The 19137-nt window shown below is 37.6% G+C and overlaps 1 protein-coding gene across 1 annotated transcript; it reads right to left on the minus strand.

Moving 5' to 3' along the window:
• Positions 1-1593: 1593 nt before the first annotated feature.
• On the minus strand, positions 1594-17866 carry LOC121427367 (polyunsaturated fatty acid 5-lipoxygenase-like). Its single transcript, XM_041623724.1, has 12 exons — positions 16442-17866; positions 14261-14305; positions 11230-11358; positions 10627-10724; positions 10001-10133; positions 8657-8752; positions 7844-8058; positions 6949-7208; positions 6332-6432; positions 5535-5708; positions 4537-4700; positions 1594-3838 (listed from the first exon to the last, which is right to left on the minus strand). The coding sequence occupies exons 1-12, from the start codon at positions 16925-16927 to the stop codon at positions 3724-3726; spliced, it is 2016 nt and encodes a 671-aa protein (XP_041479658.1). The 5' UTR covers positions 16928-17866; the 3' UTR covers positions 1594-3723.
• Between the last annotated feature and the right edge of the window lie 1271 nt (positions 17867-19137).

The raw sequence follows: 19137 nt of genomic DNA on the forward strand, positions 1-19137 counted from the left end.
GTAGTAGTAGTAGCAGTAGCAGTAGTAGTAGTAGCAGTAGTAGAAGTAGTAGTAGCAACAGCAGCAGTGGTAGTAGTAGCAGTAGCAGTAGTAGTAGTAGTAGTAGTAGTAGTAGCAGCAGCAGCAGCAGCAGTGGTAGTAGTAGTAGTAGTAGCAGTAGTAGTAGTAGTAGTAGCAGTAGTAGTAGTAGTAGTAGTAGTAGTAGCAGAGCAGTGGTAGTAGTAGCAGTAGTGGTAGTAGTGATAGTGGTAGTGGTAGTAGTGATAGTGGTAGTAGTGATAATTGTAGTAGTGATAGTGGTAGTAGTAGTAGTAGTAGTAGTAGTAGTAGTAGTAGTAGCAACAGCAGCAGTGGTAGTAGTAGCAGTAGTAGTAGCAGCAGCAGCAGCAGTGGTAGCAGCAGTAGTAGTAGTAGTAGTAGCAGCAGTGGTAGTAGTAGTAGTAGTGGTAGTAGTAGTAGCAGCAGTGGTAGTAGTAGCAGTAGTGGTAGTAGTGGTAGTAGTGATAGTGGTAGTAGTGATAGTGGTAGTAGTAGTAGTAGTAGTAGTAGTAGTAGTAGTAGTAGTAGTAGTAGTAGAAGTAGTTGTAGTAGTAGTAGTAGTAGTAGTAGTAGTAGTAGTAGTAGTAGCAGCAGTAGCAGCAGCAGCAGCAGCAGCAGAAGTAGATGTAAGAAAAGAAGTTATTGTATGTGAAGGCGAGCATAAGGGTGTGTGTGTGTGCATGTGTGAGGTGAAAAGGTTAGGGTGTGATCCATTATTATTGGGAACATGCTTTAAAAAGCGTGTGAGATATGGTTTGAGGTGTGTAGATATTAGGGTGTACATGTAGGATTTGATATCACGTAAAAACACATGGACAAAACGTGTGTGTCTGTGTTGTGGGGTGGGTGTGTAGGAGTTTAGTCGGAAATAAATAGTCGATTATAAAAAAATGTGTACATTTTGTGATGAGTTGGTGCTGATGAAGTAGTGTGTGGCATGATGTATGGTGAGTACCATAAACTCAGTCACAAAATGTGTGCGGGTGGGTGTGGGTGAAAGTGTGTGTGGGGGAGAGTATATTTCAAAACGATTAAAAATGTCTAGGTTTGTAAGGAGTGGGTGCGGATGAAAGTGTATGTTACATGATGTGTGGCGAATACCATGAAAAATAGTCGCACAATTTATGCAGGTGGGTTTGGGTAAGGGTGTGTGTGAGTATAATGTATATCAAAAACAATTCAAAATGCCTAGTTTTTGCGATTAAGATGGGTGCCGTTGAAAGTGTGCGTAGTAGGGTGCATGGCGAATACCATGTAAACAATGGCATGGGTGGGTGTGGGTGATGGTTGGATGTGGGTGAGAGTGTGCGTTGTAGGGATATGGTTGGGCATCAGCGAAAACGGTAATGGATTCGTTGGTATATCATCCTTCTTAATGCATATTGAATGAAATTTAGTATTCAAAAGATTAGTAGACTACATTTCATGTTCAGCCATTGGTTAAACCTGTGTATACATGTAATCATTAAAATAAAACCCAATATAAAGTCGAAAACTGGCATGGTAAACCAAACAAAAGACGAAAAAAAATGAAATCAGAAAACTTTTAGAGGATGTGGTTAGTTTATTATATTTGTATTCATTAACAAAAATAGATTTAGTCTAGATATTCATACAACACACAAAAGGATGAAAAACGGATTAAAACAAGGGAAATCACTATAAATAGCCCTATTGTAATACACGCTGTAATTACAAAATGTATCACACATCCTGAGGAGGAATAATCTCATTATGATTGCAGTTGTACAATTTCTTTAAACATGGTACTCAGTATTTGGGGGGAACCAACATTTTCGAGTGATTTTCAAAGATGGTCAAACTTAACTTCGTTAAGTAATTTTTAGACAATTACTTTGGGTTAAGAAAATCATTTAATATTCTACTTATCTCCACTGAATTATGACAAGACCACGATTGATTCCTTTATCAATGTGACAAGCTTCTTCAGTCTCCGATGAGGAGTGATGTCAACAACGGGTTCTATAACATTATGCTATTCAAAATGGTTAAACTACAATTTTATTCAAATAAAAAAGTGATCGTCTTTGATTTAAGAAAGTCTTGTGCGCGATGTAAAACATATAAAAATATATAAAGTAAGTACATGTACAGTATATACATTCAGGTAATGGGTGTGCAAGCAGAAAATAATATGGTCATATAAATTAACACAAATTATATATCGCTTATGTGTGATTATCTAGCTTCAATATTTTTCACTTTTTCCTTAAAAAACAAATATCAATAGAATTCTTTTAGTACTATGATTCGAAGCGATCAAGCGATTATACAGTTCAAATAATAAGTATTTATAGCTTTGGTGCAAAGGCAAGAAAAGGTGGAAAGGATGCATTATAAAAAAAATTACAACAATATGGAAATGGTTTATTTACAAAGTTCTATGAAAGACTACTGGGAAAAGAAGACTAAGAGTGAGTTATATATAACATCAGATATCCCACCCATTTGGGTAAAAGAAATGTTTTGCTTTTTTACTAATTATTGACAGAGGATTGTTGAGTTTTAATTTCTTTTAGACCGGAAGTCAGAATTTTTCTTCTGGACAGGGCGGGACGGATGGGGTTTGTTTCGTTTTGTAATTAATTAAACTTAATATCAAGTCAATGCCAGTGACCAATATATCTAGTATTGTAACATATGGAATAATGGTAACATTGCTACATGCAGTCCTTTTATTCAAACAATAACGAAGAAATGTGAAAAAAATACAACAATTTCACAAATGCACTCTTCCTAGTTAATTTCCTTGTTGCATGAAGTCATTTGGTGTTTCTGACAAAGTGCTCTGGCACAGTAAGTTGTTCCTGAGAGTTCGATGACTGACATGGCCTAAGGGTAATCAAACCTTATTTAGCATCGGTCTAGTGTTTGTGAATCCAATCGAACACGTCCTCAATTCGGTTTTGTGTAAGTACCTGCACGAGTAAAGTCTTCAAATTGCGGGCCATCCCGATTTGTCACAAGTCGAGCTTCAGAAAACACTCGTTTTCTCATCAGTTCACAATTCCTTATCTCGGGCAGTTCGGTATTCCGTTCAAAATGTGATATCCTCAACATATGCTCTTCTCGAAAACCATACAAAGTTTCCCTGACATAGCAACGAGTAACAGGTGCACACTTACGAGAAAAAAAAATCACTCGGTCCCCTTTTCAAGAGACTATTACAAAAAATAAAATCATCTATCATACACACAGAATAAAGTTCCGAATTTTTCTGAATCCTCAGTAAAACTTTGTCCCTTTTTCGGACTATATCAGTATGAGCATAGGCCTGCTTATAACGTCAGTATTTAGTACATTTTCAATCACAGAAAGTGGCATGCAGATTAATTGCGAATCACGTCTTCTTGGTTCATTATATACGTTCAACCATTTATAGCTCCTGGTTATCGCAGAGCTCGGCGTAATTTCCATTATAATAGTCACCTGATCCACATAGGCAATGCATTGCGGTAGATAGGCCTATCAGGAACCCGGTGGTAAAATAGCGCATGCGCATGATCATGGCAGTTCTTTGGCTAGTTTGACCATTTCACTGACCTTTGAACCATTTATTTTTTAAAGGTCTTGCCGTTCTCACATGAATTGATGCTTACGTCGACAGTTTGTCTCTATCTAATGATAACACTTCAAGAACATGAAGAATAGACTCATAAGAGTCTAAATACTGATAGAATTCGGAATAACTTTTGGATGAAGGTAGGTGTATTTGACCTCTCGTGTTTCATTCCGTTCATCGATAATTCGCCCAACCTCCTCAAGGTCTTTCCGGAATCTGAAAAGAAATAATAAACAAATTTTTGGATTGTGTTTCTAATTCCCGCACAGCAAAAACTGTGGTGTTAACCGGTGTACATAGAGGACCACACCAGTTATTTTACACCGGTGTTAAATTGGTGGTGGTAGTTTTACACCTATAGGTGTTATTACAACACCGTTGGTTGTTAATTTACACTCTTAGGTGTTATGTTCAATCTTTAAGGTGTAATTTTAACACCTCAGGGTGTGGTCCTCTATTAACACCAATTGGTGTCAGTTTTAACACCACTGTAATTATCTGTATCTGTTTGGGAGGGCTTCATCATGAACATCAATAATTCTCTCAAATTGCCATTGCTTGTGAAATTCACGAAGAGTAGTAAAAAATGGAAATGAGGTTTTGTAACAAAAACAAAAGTATGAATTATGGTAATAATTTTCACCTCGTCAATTCAATGGAGAAAAATCATGTTAGTCAACTGGTTAAAAGTGGATTCAATCTCACGGCATTATCATACCAATGATAAATGATTAACACATATTTCAGACGAATTTGGGTGAGACTGTGAAAAACACTTAAAGAGCTTTGCGACAGAGGAGAAATTCTGGTACAAATATAATTATACCGAAAAAGAGAGAAGATAAAGTTTCAAAAGACAAAAATCTTGGTAACAGAGTAATGAAATGGAATGGAATATAATGTAAGAGATTTACTTGTCTAGAGCTTTGAGTCCAGGAGGGTCGTATATATATTGTACTTCAAAGTCGCCTAGAGAGTTCGTGCCTTTGCTACTCAGAATCTTGGTTAGTACGATGACATCAAGGGTTTCCTCTTTATCTGGTAGCTGAGCAATAATATCCTTCTCCGTTAATGGAGTCTGTAATATACAAAGAATAAACAGCAGAATTAATCAATACCAATCCATGAATAATCATTTTGAACGAAACGATGATGAAATATTAATCAAAATCCCTTTTTTTATTCGTGAGGGGTTTTGACCCATTATTACACTCTTCAAAAGGATTGGTCAAAATGACCAATCTGTTGGTTAATATGTGTCCGACCGATGAAATTGGTCAATATCAACCATAATTTTGGTCGATTTGACCCAATAATTTGGTTGCTTTTGACCAATTTTATCGGTCGGACACATATTAACCAACAGAATGGTCATTTTGACCAATCCTTTTTTAGAGTGTAGATGGCGTCTTTTAAGGATATAATTGCTAGTACGATGACATTATCCCCCAGCGATTATTGCCCCTTCTCTGAAACTGTAGGTAAATCGTTGTGATAATATTCTTGGTTCAGAATCCTCATGTGATGATCTGATAAACCGCCGATGTGCTGGGAGAGTAGGCCTACTAAAGTGATCCCTTGTAATTTTGTTGTTTATATTTTTGCTTTAAAGAGAAAACTGGCACTTTAGGCAAAGCACAATTTTTAGTAATTTTATTGCATTTTTAAATTCCTAATTTCCATTAAATATCACTGAACATCTGTTCAAATCAACCATTTGAAATGCCCAGAGAATTTGAAAAATAGGAGACTACCGGAAACAAACCGGAAACCCAGACCGTCACTTTTTCGTAATCTGTCTATCGCATTCTCTCCCCCCCCCCCTTCCCATTCACACTTCTCCCTCTCCCGCTCTCTCTGTCTCCCTCCCTCTTATGTCTCATTAATCTATGTACTATTTGAATAGCAATACCTTGTCTTTCGGTGGTTTACCATGAAGAAATGCCGGGTAGTTCGGAGGGTATGCATACTCGTCATACTGGCCGAAGTTGACAGACGCATGCGCAACACTACATATGTACATGAAATTAGTGACAGTCTCCACCACATCATCGACACTCATAAACTTGCCACCATTCGGCAATCCCTGCACATCATGGAAAGAGAAAGGGAGAAACGACAAAGATTAGATCAAGCTAAAAGCATTATTCAATCTTCCTGTCATAAATGGGCCTTTTTTATTTTTTGCTCCGTGATGTAGGGAGGATTCACTAACAGAGAAAATGTATTTTCGAATTCCCCTCATGACCATAAACAGCTAGAAATCTTTGTCGAAAAATTGGTGAATCAAACAGCACTTTCGTCCTTGACTCTATAGACAAATGACATATTTGTGATTTTTTCGTCAGCTCCGAAACGTAGTACAAACTGCTGGTCCGGTTCACCAGTCTTTGACAAAGACCTCCCAGCTGTTCTTTGTCATTTAACCGGCATTTTCAATATATTTCCTATGTTCTCGAAACCTCCGTACTTCGCGGAGCAAAACTACTGGTTTGGAACGTTCAGAAGACCGCTTAATACGATGGAACAAAATTCATGAACCATTAAGATAATTGGGGTGGCATGCAAGAGGCAAATTGTAACACAGATGAGTTTGGGTTTTATTTGAAAATTATGATTTTTAGAAAAAGATATTTTGATGGGATTTTGGGGCGGTTGGGGTGAGCCCCACCTTGTGACAGAGGGTTATCATCGTGTGTAGAATCATACCTTCATATTAACAGTGACTTCATCTGGATCTTTTCCTTTGCCGCCAATGATCCGCCCCCATTCCTGAAGCTCATGATCGGCTACAACCTGCTCGGCAGAATCTATAAATCATCCGACAAATGGAATTTATAGTTTGTAGAAGAAACAGAAAAAAAAACAAAAAAAGTATTATGCAGATTTTTGTATTGCCAATTGATTTTTTTGTTATTTTGGCTGTATTTTGAGATCTACGTGGGTCTACTGGGAAAGATTAAATATGTATATCTTTATAGACCGGTTGTTTCCTTAGTGTCAAGAATTTGACGAGTGACTGGATGTGAAAGGTTTAAAACAAAAACAATTGCAAACTAACATTGATGATGACCTCTAATGGGGGGGGGGTGGATAAAAATAATCCATAAAGAAAGAAAGGTAGAAAATGAAATAAAAAAGGACGAAATTTGATTTCTCTTTTTTTCAGGATTATGTCAGAATTTATCACGAAAATATATCTTTATTTTAAAAGAGGTCAACATTTTTGCTCACTCGAGACGTTTTAGAATTGTTGCCCCGCTGTGCCCCCTTATTTTTTTTCTCATTTCGTCATTGAGGATTATTGATATTCAGTATATTCTTACCATAATAATGCGATATGATGGCTCTACAGTAATCATTGATGGCTTTTCTAACCAACAAGGCATCGTCTCGATAATGGTAGTTCGGTAGGACTTCTGGGTCGAGGACACCCCTGTCTTGTAGGTCACCGATGAGGGAGCCCTGTACGTCTAATCTCCAGTTGCACCACGTCCGTTTGATGATCTCGAGCATTCCTACCCGTCCAATCACCATCGTCTTGTCCACGTGACCACCAGGGCTGATCAGTTGGCCAACAGCCCGACTGAAAGATTAAGAATATTATATAACATTATATTGAAAAGTATGAATACAAATTCAGTGGCGTCTCAAGACTATGACCCCCCCCCCTCCTTCGGACTGCGCAATCTAGACTTTAGGAGCAAAGGATCAAGCAAGGAAATTCGATATAGACATTCTTATCTGTAAAACGCAATACCTTGCTCATTTTGAAACTAATGAAAAACAATCGAGCATTCAAGATAATCAAAACTTTAGGGCATGCTTTAACATAAAAAAATCCGTTTTCTTGGTTTTTATGATCGGAATCAAATAAAGCTAGCAAAATCATTACAAAATATTCAAGATTTATTTTTATCACGAAACAGATGAATTACATTCAAAAGTGCTATAAAATCAGCAAAAGACAGCAAAAGAAAAAAATTGTATCGAGTGAGAAAAGCGACCGAGCTGCAGTCTCTTTGCATTAAGTTTATTCATCATTGGTCATCAAGCGAATTGCAGTATAAAGAATTTTTATTTATGTTCCTGTCTGTTTATGAATTATTTGAGAATCTATACAAGGATACAAGTGAAACTTTCCACCGAAAATGGCTCAGAAATTATTTCCATCGATTGTTGAGGTTTGATGAGAATCACCCACAGAGTCTATAGACTTACTTATTGATAGCAATGAGGTAAAGAAAATGAGGCGCTAGAAGTCGGAACACTGGATGCGATGGAGAGAGACACTGATGCGTTGCAACTACGATGGCTTCGCCGACGACATGAGTGAAACCAAGATGAGAAGCGGACTCATGGTACGCACCGTCTGCGTTGTTGAAGTACATCTTAGCGAGGAGCCACGTATACTCCGGGTCGGTCGGATAAAACACCTGTCAGTTCAAGAAAAAAGGAGGAAAATATTAATATTTGGTACCTGCCAAAATGTAAAACAGATGTCCAATAATAAGTTACAGAATATTCAGAAGAAAAAATATTCGAACATAATCATCATAAATATATCTGAAAGAATATACGAGATCAGAAACATGATAAAAGAGTATAAGGGGTACATGGTATTAATTTTCCAATCAACCGTTTCATTAAATTTTATGTAAGTATACTTTTAAAGCCCCCATTCTCCCTCACCGGGAATATTATCATACCATTTTGTCATTATTATTTTTGAAGATGGGTTTAGTTTTATGCTTACTACGAAAAGTTTTATGCTTACTACGAAAAGGTTTATAAACGGGAAAAACAAAAGGTAAATAGGCTTACTACAAAATTGAAGGAAAACAAAAATAATCGTCATCTTTTTTGTTATCATCATTATTTTGGGGATGGGAATGGTTATGGTTATCAGAAAAATCAATAGAAAGGGTGGAATCAGGAGTCAAGATTAAAACTACGACAAATTAAAATGTATGAGAGAAGGAGTCAATAACAAACGAGAAATGAAAAGAGGAGAAAATGATTATAAATACTTACTGGATTGTTAGGTGCTGGATCAGGGAAGAGTTGAATGGCTACTGGTAATAGACACTTTGCATCATTGAGATAAAACAAGGCCGTAGGGGCACACATCTGCGAGATAAAATAGAAGTTATTTTGCACATTATAAGTGTAACTCGCCACATTACTCCGAGATGAAAAAGATGTTATTTTGCACATTATAACTGTAACTCGCCACATTGTAACTCCGAGATGAAAAAGATGTTATTTTGCACATTATAACTGTAACTCGCCACATTGTAACTCCGAGATGAAAAAGATGTTATTTTGCACATTATAACTGTAACTCGCCACATTGTAACTCCGAGATGAAAAAGATGTTATTTTGCACATTATAACTGTAACTCGCCACATTGTAACTCCGAGATGAAAAAGATGTTATTTTGCACATTGTAACTGTAACTCGCCCCATTCTACAATCAAATGTCACATTTTTTAACGCAATGAAAGGGGGATTGGCTATCATAATTTATTCTTGGAACGTAATTGTTCTTAAATTGAACGGACGAAAAAAATACGTTAATACGTTTGCATTATATTAGTATGAAATAATTGTAATTATGACAATGTTATGTGTGGCTGCGTGAGATACAATTTGTGTTCATAATTATTATTCCAAGCTTGCCGAGACATCTACCGGGATCTGTGTGCGGCTATGTGATTGTTCCACTCATTGAACATTTTTATGTTTACTTCCTGCAGCTTCTTTGTGATTGGTTCGGTCACTTCAAAATGCCTGTGAAGGACAAGTCCAATAAAAACTGGGAAGGTTGTGTAATCCTATCTCATTTTTATTGGTCTTTCTTTTACCAATTTGTGACCTTTTAATAAGAAACAAATTTATGTGAGGGGCTATATAGCCATTCTGTGGTTGAACCGATCTCAAATCATTGGCATGTGGTAAAGATTATTGAAGTTAGCCTGTGTAAAAAAATATTTTGACCGAGTGGAATTTGCACAGAGCCCTTGTAAAAGTTTAATCAGTTTCTTCTGGAACCCAGTTGACAGTGACTCCTGAAAAAGAGAGAATTCCGGATCAGATTGACCCAGAGTAAATAAATGAATCTGGAACCAGCAGACTAATCAGCTCCGGGTCAATTCGACCCTGGATGGGGGCGTTTCATAAAGCTGTTCGTAATTTAAGAGCGACTTTAAGAACAACTGGTGATCCTTTCTTACGCGCTAAACCATCGCCAATTCAATATACCACTTACCGCAAGAAGGGATCACCGGTCGTTCTTAAAGTCGCTCTTAACTTACGAACAGCTTTATGAAACACCCACCTGGATATTTCAGAGTGTACATACTAAATTTACATACCGTTCTACCGTAGGAACATGGGAGGTCCCTCAAGAACTCGTAGTCTATGATAAACAGTCGTTTGTACACTAACGCCTCATCGATAGTCATATTTTCAAGTAACGGCTGCAGAGCCTCATTGGTTACTGCGAATCTGTGTGAGACAAAAGAATGAAGTAACATTATTGTTAATTACACTGAGAATCAATCACTGTCCGTTGCATTTTCTTTTTGGGGGAGGGGGGTCCCAACAAGATTTTAAAAAGAATAGAAAAGGTCCTATTTCTGTCAAATATTTTGTATTGTATTTCAAAATTATGTTCTTGAAAATGTAACCGGGTTTTATATACGATTTATTCAAAAATATTAATGATTCAATAGTGGCTTGCTTGCTTTAGTTGCTGGCAACTCCTTAGATCAATGACGTAAAGACGAGAGAACATCTAACTTTTGAAGTAAAATTAGGCATGCTAAAAATACTATTACAGCCCGACCAGTTCTGCTTTTTCGGATATCACTTTTATCTGTTTATTCGTTTGGGTCAAAGTGTAATAAAATATCTAAGTTTCTTCTCCCTGACTTTACCAAACAAATCGTATAGATAAAGTAATAAAAATAATTACACCTTCATAAGAAACTCAGCATACCTTTTCGGAATCTCTGTACAAAGTCGTATCATTCCCGGATTGCAACCGGTCAACCGTTGGTATCCGAAGTTCATATCCGTCCTCCAGTTGTAATATTTCTAATTTGCAATAGGGGAGAAACACGTATTTATTTCGTATGATTCGAATAAATTTAGGTTTTAAAAAGTCACTCATGCTTTAGGTGTAATGTCCACATAGTTTCTAAAATATGTTTTAATGCTTTATTTTAACACATTTTATTCAAAAGTGTGGTTCATCATGATCAAATCTATTTCGATAAACAAAAATTCAGGGAAGCAAATCATTAATACATATTTTTTTAATGATTGACCAAATTTGTAAAAGATGTATGGACTTGTATGGAATTGTGTATTCTGTTGAATATGTCAAATCTAAGGAAATTAGATGAAAATGTATTATGTGATTTTCATTAAAAAACAACACCTCTCGTGAAATTTGTGGGGCCGCCCCCCCCCCTTCTACACACTCACATAAACCAATACGCCAGTGATTTTTTTATTACAGTTAACCCCTTGCTTACTGGAAACCGGTGATCCCTCTACGTACACTCATATTACATCAGTCAACCCTTTAAGAACCTACCTCAGGAAGGGGGAGAAGTGGCGGTTTATAAATCTTTTTGATGTCTTCTAGTGACTTCCATTTCCCGGTCAATACCTGTGTCATCTTTGCCTTCAACGTTAGCTGTATCATGTTTTTTCCAAGGTCCCACTATAAACAAACAAATATACATCATACAGAGTTGGACTTGCTTGTACTGAACCTGAAACTACAAAAATGAAAGACGCGCTGTATACTCTGAAACAGCGCAATCATACAAGTGACTTCCATGGTAAAACGAACAAACAAAAAACTTTGTAAGCCAGGGAACGGTAATAAGGTCATGACTTGAATTTGACGACTTTATGCGTGGTTAAAATGGTCACGTATTTTAAAAGGAGTTTCAACCGTTAAACTCAGCGGCGTACCCAGGATTTTCCAAAAGGGGGGCAAATTTTTTGGAGGATATTCCGTCCGCAAAAATTTTGACAAGCAAAAAAAAAGTCTTCAACCACAAATAAAGGATTTTGTACCAGAAAAACAATATTGACAAGCAAAAAAAAGGTCTTCAAGTTCAAAAAGAGGGGGCACGTCTGTTTTCATTGCATTTTTACATTACAAATTATTACATTTGCTTCCTAAAATGGGAGGGGGCACGTCCCCTGGATCAGTTGTGACTCGTCAGGGGGACAGTCTGCCCCCCCCCCTCCCCATTTAGGTACGCAAGTGGTTAAACTGGATGGTTGGAATCCGGTAATTTGTATTTGATTTATAATACTTTGGATGATATTTGATTTGAATGGAAATTCTATAAACAATTTGAACTTGAACTATCCTATGAAAGTTGTATCCAGTCCATTATTTTCTAGATGCTTGCCATTTTCTCAGAGTATATACAAACACATATGTCTTGGCAAATACAGTCACGATAATTATACAGTGTTGCTCAAAGGTTGGTGAACCCCAGTGCCCGCAAGAAAATGAACATATTTTAAGTGGTGGTGGTGATTTTTTTTTACCCGATTGCTAAGAAAGCATGAATGCTTGTAGGCAAGCAACCAGAGGACCGACGGCTTAAGGTCCTCTCCGAAGGACCTGGTACTGAGGATTAATGCCTTACCAAAGGGCACTAGCGCACATGGGAATCGAACCTGGGTCACCGGAATACCGACGAATCCCCCGCTCTACCGTCTGAGCTATCGCGCCTCCAAGTGTTCCACGTTTTGCTATGATTTAGATAATTAATTTTGAAGTCATGTACATTCAATAAAGTTAGTTTCTCCGGACTCGTCGAACATTGTAGTGTTGTTTTCTTCATTCAACACTCGATCAGCATGAAGGGTTCACCTTGGGGTGGGGTTCACTTTGGAGCACAACTGTGTGACCACTCAGGCCTATATATTCTTATATTTGAAAAATTCTGTCATCTGATTGGTCGAAAGTGGGGTAATGGCTTCAGCTACAGTAATTATGTCTGGAACCATGTATGCATGTTGTTCCTCCTTGTCCTTGATAAAGATTCCATGACATTATCCCCAGCGACAATAATTGCTCCGCTGCAGACCTAACCCTAAACCTAGCATAAAACCGTATTGCAATCCTCATCCTAGTATGATGGGGTGTCAACTTTTCAAAAATATTCATCAGGCTTAATTTTGTTCACAAAATATTCATAATTTATACAAAACCAATTCAAGAAATAGTTACCACATTGACGGCAAGATCGTAAACTATAAAATCATGGACGAAAATGTAAAGTAGGTCAAGGGGTTTCGCCGGTATCGCGATCTCAAAATTCTATTCCGATCGGCGAATGCGGGCTGTGCTGGAAAACCGTTCAGAAAAAGTGTGACCTAACTTCGCGCACCAAAGCTTTTGTGGAGATTTAAACAAAAACTCAAGCTCAAAAAGTGAAATATTTATATCAGATTGATGGCAAAATGCTATGGAATCGGTTAGTACCACATTTAACTCACATTTTTGATGATTTCTGCTTGCAAAATGGTGATATCGTGATGCTTGTTGATTTCTTCAAAACAATCGAGCGCTAGCGATGACAAATTTGCCGATCTTTTGCCAATATTTTCATGAATACTGAACTCATCCTAAAGAAACTTTCACTAAAGGGTAATTTTAGGTCGCTTTTCACGTTGATGTCAGATTTTAAGGATATTGGCTAGTTTTTGAGATAATGACCGTCCGCGAAGTATGGACACGCGCCGAAGTTTGGACTCACTGCCATACATCTACGATTGTCGCCTTGATGGGTTTTTTACTACTAGTGAGAAAAAAAGTTTGCTATCAATCACTGAATATAAGTGACCAATCAAGATCATCGTTACATGGGCACTCTGTTGAAAAAATACTGACCGGGACCCAATCAGCGCGATTCTTTCATATTTGCAATTCATCGCAAACCTTTGATGTCCTCCCATGTGATCTAAATTGCTCGATCCATGTTATAAGATTCAAATTGTAGGTATATTAAGATATGAGTGACTTGGATGAAAAAAAACGAGGCAGATATCTTCCAAAATATTTCCAAAGAAGAGAGAAATCAAGGTGAGAGAGCGGGGGGGGGGTACATAATCAGATAAAGAGCTTAATAAGGGGAGATCAGCTGGATTTGTGCAAACGTCTTTTCGAAGTCGAAGTTTTAGACCTTGGAGGTAAATAGATCAGAATTCAACGCTGTCCCTATATAGGCCTATCGGAATTTATGTACTATTGATTTGGATTTTTGCCAAATATGCGTTACCATGTACCGTGGACAATAGAATAATAATACCTTAGAGATATCTCTATGAATATTTCTAACTCTAAATACGACACGAGTGGGATTTGTTTCACTGAATAACATTACAATAAATTCATTTGGACAGCCACCCCACCCTTCAAAAGTCTTGTACAAAACATGAAATGACCATCTGTTGGTGTGTGTTTTTCCCGGCATGATCAGGCCCCAGCCCAACTTTCAAACCGTTCCGCGACCCGAGATAGACTCATGTTGACATATTGGGCAACTTTAAAAATATTGTGGTTGCCTATATATGAGGAGGTTCATTCAACTTACCAAGTAGTCGTTAGAGAAAGACTCGTCTTTCGGGAAAGATTTGACCTATATATAAATCAAAGAAAATAAAATGATATTAAGTATACTACTTACGAGATCATTTGCACCACAATTTCCCATACTCTACGTGTAATTTGCAGTTACAAATTAAAGTTCAAGTCCACCCCAGAAAATGAAGATTTGAATCAAAAGAGAAAGATCAAACAAGCACGATGCTGAAAAGTTCATCTAAATCGGATGTAAAAAAAAAGAAGAAAAAGTTATTACATTTTAAAGTTTCGCTTATTTTTCACATAACAGTTATATGCACAACTCAGTGACAAGGAAATGAGAGAGTCGATGATGTCCATCACTCACTAATATCTTTTGTTTTTATATTGTTTGAATTATACAATACAATATTGTAATTGTAGGCGCATTCAACTTATCAGAGGAACAAAACTCTGGGAGTTAGTTTACATTCGCTCATGCATTCATATTCACCGCACTTTACAGAACAATAGGCCTAAATCAAATTGGGGAAGAATATATAAACTCATGTAAATAATATCTCCACTACATTCATCATATTAATCATCGTAGTAACGCTAAACTTGTAAACAGGCCGAGGGAAGCTTCTCGTAGGGTAACCATACTCGATTGAAGTAAATGTAGCAATTAATGATGGAACGTATCTTCCCTTGGGAGGGGCGTCGATCGTTATTTCGAATGGAGGGGGGGGGGGCAGAAATGAGAAATTCCAACATTTGGGCCAGTTCTCAGCGAGAAATATAATTTGCGCTCGGAACGAGCTGAACTGTTTGACAATTTTGGATGTACGATTGCATGAAGTGAATGGTTTTATAGTGCTTTCAAATGATTCTTAAAACAAATTTGCATTGCATAATCGTGAATTTTCAACTTCTCAAAATTAATGTTTTTTATGTACATATGTTTGCCCTACTTTCTTTCGGGGGCAATGTCCCCCCCCCCCCCCTCATTGACGCCTCCGCCCCTGGATATACTCGTAATAACACAACTTTTAGGTTTACGTCAATGCACTCAACCATCCTACAATGGAGCTATTATAGCTCCATGATTCTATCTACCCTTTTTTCAGTTTTCAAGAGGAGATAATCTGCGACGAGTATAGGATTAAGAGGATTGAGCCAACAAAAATTAGAAAGAAAAATAAATGGAAGGTTTTACATAATTATTTCGTGTTGGCATGCAATTCAGTTTGCATTCGTCATTAGTTTATTTAAAAAAAGGTTTGATTGGTGAATAACTTTGCAACGTTATAACAGGCAAAACATAAGCTTTTATGTGGTTATATCTTAGAAAGGAAAAGAGGTTTCATCCTTTTTGTCCCCCCCCCCCCTTCTCCTTCCATGAAAACAGAATTTTACCCCAACCCTAACCCATCCAAACATGTGTCGTTGAGTTTTGATATAAAGCAAATGATTTCTTGGGCATTATCAGACTAGGCCTACTCATATTGTTTCATTTAGTTTGAAGAATCGAATGTCTTGAATTTCCACCCCCCCCCTGTTCCAAATATCCCCTTTCCTGCATTTTTAAGAAGGCACTCTTTTCTTGATGTTGCTTGAGAGTTCCTGACCTAGTAACAACGTGAATGTGTGTGTAGAGATGTTGAATGGAGAATATGCATTTTTGTCACCATCGTTCGTGTCACTGAATGGTAAATACTGGCGCGATGAAATTAAAGGAGTCAGTTTTGACTCTTCATGGTAGGACCATTCAAACAAATTACCAAAACAAACAAACATAATAGGGCCCATGCATGTGAAACAGATATATATCCAAAAGGTTCAATGTTTAGTAGAGATACATGTATATAATACACAACAAGTACAATAGATCACAATAACATAGCCAGTATACAATCATGTTTATGTAATTATATCACTTTCATTTTAGGCTTATCCAATATTGCCATTGGCGGCGGAAGCCAACAAATTTAGGGGGGTCCACCAGAAATTTTGGGATGGACACAGGTAAAATATTTGACAAGCAAAAAAAAAAAAGGTTATCAAATTTGTTTTAGGGGGGCCGTCCCCCACCTCGAATTTAGGGGGGAACAGGTCTCCCCCCCACCGCTTCCGTCGCCTATGAATATTGCTCGTACTAATTAAAACTAAAAGTCATGACATCTACAAAAAGAGACATACTTTTCCTTACCTGTGGAATAGCCATGTTGTGGGTCAGCTTGTACAATTCTTTTTTAGCTTTCAATTCTTCTTCCCTTCGGTTGGACATCTCATCTTTCTGAGGCAAGATCATATCAAAGGGCCTAAGTTTAATTTTCTTATTTGCTGGTATCCATCTATGGACAGGAAAGACATGTCTCTCCTTTGTTTTCATGTTAACCACGTCAATGACGTCACAAAACCAATCATCGAATAACCCCTTGGAATCTCGCCAAAGTTCAACGTGCGATAGCGTCCCGAAGTCGACCACGCCGGAGAGCTTGTGGAAACGATCTCGTCCTCCGCTCTCGAAGTCATCCCTGAAGAGGGAATCGAGGTGGAGGTCGTTTGACCGTCGACCGTCCGTGTCGTAGAGAGCGATGACGACGTTGGAGTCCGTCCCTGCTCCTTTGCGATCACCGGTCTTGACCGAGATTGAAAAGGGGACACCAAAAGTCTTAGAGATGACGACCCCCATCGTGAGAGCTGGATTGATATCTCATTAAAAATAAAAACTATTCCTCGAATAAAGGGTAATGTATTCTAAGCATGTTCCATCTACGAAGAAAGCAAGAAAAACATGGTTCATACACTATATGACGGTTGTCGGGAAGAGTTATTGATACAAACAACTTGATATATCGAGTTCGATGCACTATCCGCACAAATCCAATTAATGACGTCTTGAAATAAATCAGACGTCCGTCTTAAAAGAAGATGTCAAGATGTGACGAAATGTTTACTGTGAGATGAATATAATCTGAATGTTACTCGCCAACGGCACCGCGATGTGAAAAGATAAGAGCTACATTCCTGGATTCAAAATTTCACAACAAATAGTGAAATGATGTCATAAGAAAGATTTTTACTCGGCATTTTTAAGCTGGATATCAAATTACTATAAGATCCTCCTGCTTCAATAACTTTTCAGGAAAAGATCTCCCGTTTCCGCCCAATGTCAAGCAAAAATATGGTCCAAACACAACAGTTCCAGGCCCAGGGACGATCTGCAGATACATAGAGACGAAAAGAACACATGTGCTTGTATCCAAAATAAAATCAAAATGATTCACCTGAAGTCGTCTGAAGAATCTTGAGTTCCACATTTTAAGCCCTTTCAAAGGCTCGGGCATCAAAGCGTAGCCACGCAGACAATGAGAGTTACAGATTAAAAGGCCCTTCTCGTAAGGTATTAAGGTATTATCGTCCGATTATTCTGTTTCATAACTTCTCCGTATAGATCCGTGATATGATTAGATAAGATGTTATTCACCCGTGTGTTGCCTTGGCTAAAGCTAATTAGGCAGCTCTCCGTGACAGTTCGGAGTGACGATGTTGCCGAGAAATCGAGAACATCGTCAAAGTCTGTAAAAATCTACCATTCAATCACCATTCATTCATTTCATTACATAGCTAGCGTATGTCTCTTCGTGATATCATGATGCTTTCGGGTCTTAAGGGCAAAGGAGTTAAAATATCGTCCAACATCAACCCGGTTTTAGAAGTCCGTCCACTGCATTTTGCCTCCGATTGAAGTATATGATGCTATAAAACTATAGCGTTAGCATCAACTATTATAAAGAAATATATGGGCCCGTGCACAGCATAGAAGAGTCACGGTCCCCAGGCCATTGGGCCCATGAAATGCCTAATAGAAAGATCTGATGCTGGATACGCACCTGTAAAAGCCCTTTTCAAATGTGGGTTACAACAAAATTCTAAAGAAATTTCGAAAAGTTGTAACCCTTAGAAAGCGAAGTGGCTGAACTCTCAAATTCTTTAACAAAGGGTCAATCTTATTACGACTGACATTGAAATTTCCGGCTTGACAAGAACCTTGTCCTTCATTTAGTGGACTTCGCTCACGAAAAGGATCTACTCGCTACCTTTCTGAAATGTCACAAAAGACATGGACTTTTAAGAGTCTGTCTTGTGTTTTGTCATCATTTGTGAAAGGACGAGATTTAAGGTACTTAACTCTTTTGTGCGATAATACAAGCTATTCGGATTTCAAAATTGGTCTTGCATGACATGCACAATGAAGAAGAGACGTGAGACTCAGTAATACGGTAGGAGACCATCATTCACGAAGGCACCGTTTCGTCAAAGACTTTTAATCGGAGGGCCACTCAGTTTACATCACTCTTTTTTAATCGCATGAAAAATGCACGGGGATTCACAACTTATCATTTTGTTAAATAATATTTTGTAAATTGATGGCAATATAATATTGACAGTAAGACCTGCATGAGGGGCGGCCTTTTTCTCACATTTACAGTAATACAATAACATGCCATTCATGCATAATGCTATAGATCCATCATTTTTTGAGACCCCAAGTGCTATTACTTCCCCTTCTCGAATATTAAGTACGTATTATAGGAAATATCTACTGGAAAGTTAACTATTCCTGTTTTCATTTTGTTTATCATAAGTCATTTGATTTACTCAACTTTATCCTTTTTAAACTAAAAAACAGTTCCCAGGGCCCAGAAACTATGTAGGGAATAATGATACCAAGATTATTCTCGCTAAATTCCAAAGATTGTAAGTCAATCTAATAGCTTGTGGTCAGGTACCAATCCAAAATTGGATCGAGAGTTTCAATCAAATAAGATTGGATTCTAAATCTATTAGATTGAAAACTTTAATCCAACTTTGGATTGGTCCGTGATCACACTCTATTTC

This window comes from Lytechinus variegatus, chromosome 14 (assembly GCF_018143015.1).
Source record: "Lytechinus variegatus isolate NC3 chromosome 14, Lvar_3.0, whole genome shotgun sequence".
NCBI lineage: Eukaryota > Metazoa > Echinodermata > Echinoidea > Temnopleuroida > Toxopneustidae > Lytechinus > Lytechinus variegatus.

Excerpts from the sequence above, each read along its gene's own strand:
- LOC121427367 (XM_041623724.1), bottom strand. The coding sequence starts at position 16,927 with ATGGGGGTCGTCATCTCTAAGACTTTTGGTGTCCCCTTTTCAATCTCG. Across the intron at positions 11,359-14,260 it reads CTTTCTCTAACGACTACTTG|TGGGACCTTGGAAAAAACAT; the intron begins GTAAGTTGAATG and ends GTTTGTTTATAG. Across the intron at positions 6,433-6,948 it reads CATCATATCGCATTATTATG|ATTCTGCCGAGCAGGTTGTA; the intron begins GTAAGAATATAC and ends GATGATTTATAG.